This window comes from Lonchura striata, chromosome 7, assembly GCF_050655825.1.
Source record: "Lonchura striata isolate lonStrDom1 chromosome 7, ASM5065582v1, whole genome shotgun sequence".
Classification (NCBI taxonomy): domain Eukaryota; kingdom Metazoa; phylum Chordata; class Aves; order Passeriformes; family Estrildidae; genus Lonchura; species Lonchura striata.
In genome coordinates this window covers 21443798-21452806 of record NC_140709.1, presented here as the reverse complement: position 1 = coordinate 21452806, position 9009 = coordinate 21443798, and the positions used below count along the sequence as shown (strand labels likewise).

The 9009-nt window shown below is 57.8% G+C and overlaps 2 protein-coding genes across 2 annotated transcripts in view; one reads left to right on the top strand and one right to left on the bottom strand.

Annotated features, from left to right (window-relative positions):
* The first annotated feature begins 552 nt into the window (after positions 1-552).
* OLA1 (Obg like ATPase 1) overlaps positions 553-9009 on the top strand; it is a 128290-nt gene continuing 119833 nt past the window's right edge. The window contains exon 1 of the mRNA XM_021552476.3: positions 553-655. The gene's annotated coding sequence lies outside the window, so the exon portion shown is untranslated. The remainder of the gene's footprint in view (positions 656-9009) is intronic.
* Positions 4932-7795, bottom strand: SP9 (Sp9 transcription factor). Its single transcript, XM_021552474.3, has 2 exons — positions 7654-7795; positions 4932-6932 (listed from the first exon to the last, which is right to left on the bottom strand). Exons 1-2 carry the CDS (start codon positions 7672-7674, stop codon positions 5577-5579), a joined length of 1377 nt encoding a protein of 458 aa, XP_021408149.1. The 5' UTR covers positions 7675-7795; the 3' UTR covers positions 4932-5576.

The window sequence follows — 9009 nt, the reverse complement described above, 5'->3', positions numbered from 1 at the left end:
AGGAGTAACTGCAAGGTGTCTCTTGTTTCAAATAAGGGTCTCTCCAGTTGTTTTGTGTTTAGCTCAGGAATCCTGCCAACTACAGTGCAATTGACTCACACCTGAAGAACAGTGGACATCCACAGCTGTGTGCTCTTTTGTGGGCTCTGCACTTTAGTCTCCCATGTAGTTAAACAGTGTTTCCTGCCTTTTCACATAGGAAGAGCCTGGCAGAAAAGTCATGATATTTTGGATTATCTGTCTTCAACTACCAGGGGAGGGCTGGTGTGGCTGTGCAGGCAGTGTCTCACTCCCGGTACCCTCCCTAGGCCAGTCCCTTCGCCGGTACGGAGCGACTTTCGGGGGCCCAGAGGGCGGCTGCGGGAGGGTGGGGCCGGGCTGGCACAGGGCGGGCCGAGGCGCTCCGGGCAGCCGGGGCCGGGCGGGGCCGGGCAGGCACAGGGCGGGCCGAGGCGCTCCGGGCAGCCGGGGCCGGGCGGGGATCGCCCGCGGCCCTCACGGGCCCCGCCGGCACCGCCCGCGGCGTGAGGCGGCTGCGCGCGCCCGGCCCCGCCCCGGCCCGCGGGGCCGCGGGGCGCCACCGCCCCGGGCCGAGCGCGGCGCTCGGCAGAGCCGGCGGGGCCCGGCAGGAGGTGCTGTCGCTCCGCGGACGGAGGTAAGAGCGGCTCTAGCGGTATCGCTATTCGCTTTATTTATTTATTTTCGTAAACGCCGCGGAATGGGGTTAGCCTTGTGCGGGGCTGGGCGGCGGGGGCCGCGGCCGGGAGGTGGTTCCCTCAGCCGGCGCGGAGGGCAGGACAGTGGCAGGGACTCCCCGGCGGGGAGCGGGGCCCGGCGGCGCTCCTGGGGCGGGCGGGCGGCTCTGCCGGGCGCTCGGCTGCTGCTTGGCCCGGCGGCCCGGGGCTGCGTCGGGACGGGGCGAGCCGGGTCCCGGCCCCGCCGGGGCTGGCGGCGGGGACCTTCGGGCGAGGGGTCTTCGGCTGCTTTTCGGCTGTGCCACCCCACCGAACCCATGGCTTAGAACTAACGCCGAGCAATAAGTTATTGCTATTCCGAAAGTAAATAGACGGGTTACTCCCAGATGGGGCTCCTGCTCGGATCGGTACAATAAATATCCCTGAAGGAAGCTCTCTATTTATGTTGTCATTGATTAATTCTCGCTACCTCATTTGATTTCGATTTAGAACGATTTGATTCTAATTTAATTAGCATGTAATTTGGATGTACATAATTACTGTAATTATGACATTCAGGTGAGGCAGCTTTAGGCTGAAAGGCAATTTCAAATTTTCTAGCAGCCTACTTTGTGCCGGGGAGCGGACAGGGACCCCGCGCCCTGCCAGCCAGGTACCAATTAGCCCATCTCGGGAGCAGCGCTGCCGCTCGTTTGTGGAACAACAGCGGCGCCGAGGCGGCGGCGGCGGCAGCGCCGCGCCCGGGGCCGGCCGGCGGGGGCCGCGCCTGGCCGCAGCGGCGGGGCCGCGCGGAGATTGCGGAGCGGTCACCGCCCAGGGCCCGGCCTCCCCTCCGGTTGGCGGCCCGAGGAGCGGCGAGGCCGGGCCGGCTGCCCCGGGCCGGGTGTACGCGCGGTCGCGGCGGGCCGGTCCCGCCCCGCCGTCTCCCATAGAAGTTCAGGCTAGCCCGCCCGCTCCCGCCCCAGCCGCCGCGGGCCCCGCTCCCGCTGCCGGCCCCTCGCCGCTGCCCGCCCCGCTCCCGCCGCCGGCCCCTCGCCGCTGCCCGCCCCGCTCCCGCCGCCGGCCCCGCGGCCGCCCCGGCCGCGCCCCCGGCCCGCGGCGGCGCCGCTAGGTGGCGCCCGGCAGCCGCCCTGCAGCCCGCCCGGGGCAGCGCCGCGAGCGTCCCGGGGTGCGCGCCCGGGCTTGTTGTGCTCTGCTTTTTGTCGTGTGCGGAGGGTGTTATTCCTTGAGGAAATTTGTAGCTAAATTATTCTCACTTAAAATAAACACTTAGCGCAGCAATTACTCAAAGGGGCGGGCTGTCTGTTAGCTTCCCTTCATCTGCGTTTTGGAAGGGTGGCAGAGGATCCTGGCGAACAGATAATGGTTGCAAATAAATTACAGCTCCCGCAGATAAAGTTTCCATTTGAATTAAAAGACGCAATTAAGAGGCTGTCCAGGCACGAGATCGGGTGTTTATATATAATCTCATTAGAACAAAAACATTAATGTTACCTTTTAAGTGTAAAACGAGCCGTTGGGTCTGTAACTCGCCGCGGGGGGCAAGGGAGACGTTTCCTGCGAACGGGGGACCTAGCGATCGAATGTCATTTAGTAGATAATTTTTCCTGACATTTTACCTTCTCCCGTCTGTGGTGGTTGCCGTCGTTGGCTGGTTGTTTGCCGTGTTTTAACGGGCTCTCGGAGCAGGGTTGAAGTTGCTGTCCGCAAGGTGTGGAAATGGGCAGCAATATCTTGGCCAGGATTGTAAATGGGAGCTAGGCTGAGCTCACGGGTGAGCCCGGGGCGAGCGGGGCCAAGGCGGCAGGGAGCCCTGCTTCCCCTGTTCTTGCCTTTCTGCCGGCGCCCCAGAGGGCATCCTTCTTATTCCCGGTGCTCTCCCGCTCTCGGGTTGGCGTCCTCTTACTGAAGAACTACGGATTCAAAGACCGAAATCAGATTTATTTTTCGGTTCTCACACCGTTTGTTCTTCAGGTGTTTTTTTGGTGTTTTTTTTTTGTTTTTTTTTTTTTTTTTTTTTTTTGTGGTTTGGGGTTTTTTTTTTGTTTTTGTTTTTTAGTTTTTTTTTTTGTGGGTTTGTTTTTTTGGGTTTTTCTGTGTGTGTGTAGAAGTTCCCTAGACCATATAATTATCTCCAACATTTACGAAAGAATGGTGTCATTTATTTTTTTAAAAGGTGACACGCTTTCTATTTTCTTGGTTAAACGAACCGGCTCTGCGGCCCAGAGCTGCTCCCTTCGTCGATTCTGGGGAGTCTGTAAGTGATGGACGTTTTCTGACCCGAAGGGGCAAAGGCAATGCAAAAAGGTCCTTGATCACTGAGCTGAGAATTGTAACCCCGGCCTGGCAGAAACTGGACCTGCATGGTGTCCTTTGATGTGTTTTATTATAAATCGAAAACAAAGCTGACTTCTGCCCAGCACCCCGCGCGGGTGCATTCCTGCGCAGCCCCCGGGCCGCCCGGCAGGGAGGAGAGCCGGTCCCGCCGCCCGGCCCGCTCTGCGTGTTACCGCCGCCCGAGCGCGTCCCCCGCTCCCCTCCCCTGCCCGCCGGGAAACCTGCCGGCATCCGCTGGGGGCGGGAGGAAGGACACTTGCCGGGCTGCTTTTGGCCAGGAAAATTCCGGAGCGCTTCTCGGGGAAGGTGCTGTGGGCAGCTGTGATGCGAGGTGCCTCTCCCGGGAGGCTCTCTTCCCCCGGCCCGCGGAACGGCCCGCCGGGCTCCCGCCGCCGCCCCAGGGCACAGGCGGTGTCGGCGCTGCCCGGCCGCTTTTGTGCAACAGTGGCGCGGAGGAGGTGGGACGCGGTTATTAGTATTCACGGCAGATGTATTTTCTTTAACGCAACGTCTTTATTCCAGTTGGTGGCCGACAGCAGAATCCGTTTCCCGATGCTATTTGCATTCCCTGTTTTATGGAGGATTAAAATATTTGTATTCATCCAATCTGTACCGGCCAGAGTAAATTAACTTTTTTTCCTCACCCTCTTTTTTTTTTTTTTTTTTTTTTAATAACACAATTATCTCATTTAACAATTTGCCTTTAAAAAAAATACTGTGGCTGTTAGGTTGGTGGTCAGGAGACAAAGGGAGTGAAAATAATTTTCATTTCAATAATTGCCTTCTGGTCAATTTAACTGTGCCTTATTTTGAAAGAGCCTGTCTAAATGAGATTCCTGTCCCAAATGTGTTCCCAGGCCTTAGCCCAGCCTTTAATTATTCCTGAGTTTTTTTTCTTCAGAATAAGACGCTGCACTGAGTAATCACAAAGAAGTCAGAGAGCATCCTTGAACCTTTTCAATAGCAAAGCCACTGATATTCAAATAACATGCAAGGACCATTTGACTGCATGGGGACATAAGCATTTCCAATTCACTATTTGCATAGATCAACTGTCTTTGAAAAGGAAAGGAGCAGTTGTCTTCCATAACATTAAAAAGCCTAGTTATCAAATCAAGTGCTTAGTTTGGGGCTTTTAAAACGTTTACATTTTATCTTAGGTTGCCCTTTACCGTTTGACATGCAAATTTGGTGCAGTTAATTTGGACAATTAAAAGGATCTTCAAGGGAGCTTTGTCACCGAGAATATTCGGAGTTTTCCCCGTGGACCAGCTGAGATAAAGTTGGCCAGAACAAATGATGTCTAGGAGATTAATTAGATATTTGATAAGACATGAATCCCTAATAAGGGAATACAAGGCACAGGGGGCTGCTGTGTGCTCTAAGTCAAAATTAATAACATTTAACAAGATTTTCATTTAGGCATGAAATGTCTTTTCCGGAGTATTGACTCTAGCGATTTATTCCCCCGAGATCACCTCCCAGCCTAGGCAGCCTTGTGGCGCTGAAGGCTTTTAAAATTAAATAAATAGTTCCTCAGCGCAGTTTGCCTTCACTCGATTTTGGGGACGGTTTCACCAAAGCCACTTAGGTCTCAGCATGGTGTCTGGCTGTAGCAGGACTCAGACTCGGTTAAAATTTGTTGGTTTTTTTGGTTTTGGTTTTTTTAAGTAAATCAAAGTAAAGGCGGTTTGAAAAGAGCGAGCAGAGTGGTTCAGTGTGCCAGGCTCAAGGGCCAGTCCCATCCCCTCCCAGCTATATCATTGCTGACTGCATTTTTAATCACAGTGACTGTAAAGACGATGGAAAGGGGTGCGAGGGCTCCTACTCAAAAAGTGACCCCTGCGAGGACTGGGTGGGGGGAAGGAGGGGACACGAAGAAGAACAAACCCGTGAGTATATTGTTCAGAGTCCTTTAATAATACCAAAATGAAAATATGTCAAGATTTTTTTCCATACAGATAAACGCATTTAATTTCTTTAAGAGACCTTAACTTACGTGTATTTGAGTGATGTGTTAACTCAACATTTTAAATATCTTTTACATATATACTGACTTCCACAAAGTGCATCAGAAATTTATAATTAAAAAAAAAAATCAAAACCCCAAAACCTCCCTGAATTTCAGGAATTCACCAATTAAAAAAAAAAAATCCCCAACCCCCCTATCAGATCAACATTTACAAGAAAAATAAGGGAACACGATCTGGTTTTCTTTTTTTTTTTTTTTCCTGTTTTTCTTCTTTTTTGAACCCTATTTATACAGATGTTTATGAGATACAGAGGGACCGTCTCAGAGTTGCAGCTGCATTTCTCACCTTAAGCCTCTCTTAGGATGCTTGCCTTCCAAGAGAAAGAGAAAAGGGAAACGGAAGAAAGTGTCACTCGGTACCTACTGGCCGGGCGGGACGGGGGCCGCGCCTCTCCGGGCCCGCCGTGCACCGGCCCGCCCCCGCTGCGGCCCGGGCGCCGTCGGCGGCGGGGCGGCTCGCGTCCCTCCGGCCGGCGCGGGGCACAGTCCGAGCGGCTCCGGCGGCGCTGCCCCTAGGAGTCGCCGGGCCCCGCGGTAGGTTCCTTGCCCGGTCCGCGGGTGGCGGCGCCCACCCCCTCGTGCAGGATGAGGTCGGGGGACTCGGAGCGCGGCGTTTCCAGGTTGCTGGCGTCCGTGTCGCTATCGCTGCCCTTTTTGCCCCCGCCGCCCCCGTTGTGCGTTTTGATGTGTTTGCTCAGGTGGTCGCTGCGCATGAAGCGCTTGTTGCAGACGGGACAGGCGAAGCGCTTCTCGCCCGTGTGAGTCCGCAGGTGCCGCTGCAGCTCGTCGGAGCGGGTGAAGCGCTTCCCGCAGAAGAGCCAGTTGCAGACGAAGGGCCGCTCGCCCGTGTGCCAGCGCAGGTGCGCCTTCAGGTGCGAGGTCTTGCCGTACACCTTGCCGCAGCCGGGGATGTGGCAGCTGTGCAGCCCCTTGCGGCGCAGGCTGGCCCCCGCCGGCCCCAGCCGCTCGGCCTCCTGGCAGTTGGGGCAGTCGCAGGTGGCGCGCCCCGAGTAGCGGCGGGCGGAGCGGGCCGAGCCGCCCCCGGCGGCCGCGGCGGCGGCGCCCGAGATCATGGCGCTGGCCGCCGCCACCGCCGCGCTAGAGTCCGTGTAGGAGGGCAGCACGGGCTTGAAGCCCTCCTGAGTGAGCAGGTGCTGGCTGGTGGAGAGCAGGTGCGAGGCGGCCGTGGAGCCCAGGCCGGTGGAGCTGAAGGCGGAGTGGGTGAGGGAGCTGAAGTCGGGGTTGTAGGTGCCCAGTTGGGAGTGCAACGAGGCCTGGGGGGCGCCCGAGTGCAGCGAGCTCTGCAGCCCCCCCGCCGGGTTCTGCACCTCAAGCCAGGAGCCCGGGTTGGTGTGCACATCCCACCAGGAGGAGGCCGCTCCGTTGGCCACCTCGCCCGCCGAGAGTGTGGAGTGGAAGCCCGACTTGTACCAGGACTCGTAGGGGTGCGCCATGCCCACCCGCGGGTAGAGGCTCTCGGCCGCCGAGCTGTGCACTTTGGAGATGAAGGCCGACTGCCCGCCGGGCTCCTGCGGGGACACGCCCGCCGCCGCAGCCGAGTTGGAGAAGAGGCCGCCGTAGTCGCTGCTGAAGGCCGAGGAAGTGGGCGAGGTGGAAGCCAGGCAGAAGGCGCTGTTGGCGGTGCCCGTGCCACTGGCCAGTCCGTTGGAACCCCTACTCGTGGCCACCGTGAAGCCCGAGAGGCTGGAGCCCAGGTTGCAGCTGGAGGTGGAACGTTTCCAGGGGTGGAAGCCCCCTTTGGCGAAGGCGCTAGACTCGGGCAGGGTGGTCAGGGGACTAGTGTTGCCGATTTTGTTGCAGGTGGCGGCCAGCATGGCCAGGGGAGTCGTTCCAAATCTCGGCTCTTCCTGCGGGAAGAGACAAAGCCGGCCCGTCAGCCTAACCCTTGCCACCTCGCCAGGCTCCCGCGGGGACACGGCAGCGGGGGTAGAACCGCGGTGCAACGAGCGGTACCGGGGAAAAGTTTTCTCTTATTTTAGAGAAAGGCTCCAGCCCTGCCACGCTCGGCACAACTCGTTTTCCGCCGCGGACCGATCTCGTCGCCCGAGAGATTTACATCGCAAGCGGGTCCCGACGGGGACAAGCGACACGCGTGTTCCGAGAGGGCTGCTCGAGCGTACCGCCGTTAAACCAAAAATCCCGTGGGAACAAAATGCGGCGTCTCCTCGAGCAACCGTACAGGAGCGACGGAAAAAAAAAAGAGATGGCAGCAAGGCGAGCAGTGTTCGGAGCCTTCCAACTGTCGCCTCGTGCAACGCCGGGCCGGCTGAAATCGTTGGAAATCGAGCGTAGTTCGAGTTAAAAAAATAAACAAAAAAATCCCAAACCAAATCAAGAACTAGACAAAAGAAAGCAGAAGCAGCAGAGCTTCGCTCCGGCCCAGCGAGTTTTCAGGCTAAACTCTCTGGGAACGACCGAATGGGCAGCCCGCAATGAAATCCCCCGAGGCGGGCCGGGATCACCTCCCATCCGCGGGTCCACGCGATTTCGGCAAGGGGCAGCCACAACGCGGCGGCAGCGACAGTTTTTCCAGGGGGAAGCCGCGAGGAAGCGCGCGGTGCGACTTACCCCGAGGATAGACGTAGCCATAGCACGTCCGTGGGCTGGGCGGTGGGGCGGAGGGGACGGCGCTCGGTGAGCGCCCCGCGCTGCCCGGCGGCACTAAGGACACTCCGGCGCGGCGGGGCCAAACTCTGCCTAAGTGCGGGCAGCGCCCGCTTTGAAGTACCGCTGGCGGCGGCGCTCGCCCAATGAGGGCGCGGGCGGAGCGGCCCGGAGCGGCCCGGCAGCCAATCAGGCTGCGCGGAGGTGCCGGCGCCGGGGCGCGGGGCGCGTGCCAGTCAGCGCGCGGGGAGAAAACTCCCCGCTCCGGCCCGCGGCGGCCGCGCCGCAATTACCGCCGGCCCCGGCCGCGCCTCCCGCCGGGCCGCGACTCCCGCCGCCCCCGGCCGCCTGCCCGCCGCGGGAGCGGGCTGAGCCGCAGAGGCCAGGAGTCGAGAGCGAGGTCAGCGCCGGCGGAGGGCTGGTGTCACGCCTGACGCCGCTCCGCCGTCTCCTGTAAACTGTGCAGGAGGTGTCCGATGCGCTGCTGCTGGTGTAGTCACCTGCGATCCTCGCGGCCCGTAAACCATACCTGCGTCGCTTTTATTCAACAGGCCCTTTGCCTCCTTTTCAAGCCATTTGGGAGCCGTCCGTGTTGGATACAAATAACCTAACAGCGCCTAATGACATTCTGTGAAAACACGTTAATTTTTTGTTTTGTTTTCTTTACTAAATGCCAGAAGTGATTTCGTACACAACGTATTTCTTACTTTTGTTGCAAAAGGAATTGAGGAGGCTTTGTGGTTATATAAAGTGCCAAAAGATTCCAAAGGCAGGGAGCCGCTAGGCATCCCTTTGCTCTTGCACCAGGGTGGGAGAGGCGACGAGGAGCATTTGACATCCTGTCGCTTAAGATAGAGGATATTATTTTACAGAGTAATCGCCAGCAAAACACTTTGAAAGTCAAAGTCGCAGCCTGCAGCACGTTTTTCAAGCCTCATATACTCCCGTGGAAGCAGTTCTGGTAATGGCAGAAAGCTTGCTCCCTCCTAGCAGTGCTAGGGCGCTGCTGGAATAAGCTGCCCTAGCTCTTGCCTGTGGCCTCTGCACTGTGCACGCTCCACGCACCCCAGTGAGCGCCAGAGACTATACCTGCTCTCTGCATGTGCAAAATGTAAGTCCAAACCTCGGCTCCTCAATGTCTTGCAAGCTGCTCCCTTTGATTTGTAATTATCGGAGGCTTCTTAAGTAATTGGTTAGAACTTGCCCGTACTCTGCCCGCGGATCAATAGCCGTGCAACTTTTCATCATCGCGGTCGGCTCTGTGAGAATGGGAATAGGAGCTTTTCCCCTTCCTTTTTTGCTGTTCCCAGTGCAGCTGAG

Coding starts and splice junctions, on each gene's coding strand:
- SP9 (XM_021552474.3), bottom strand. CDS start 7,674: ATGGCTACGTCTATCCTCGGG. Junction 6,933..7,653: donor TGGCTACGTCTATCCTCGGG/GTAAGTCGCACC, acceptor CTCTTCCCGCAG/GAAGAGCCGAGATTTGGAAC.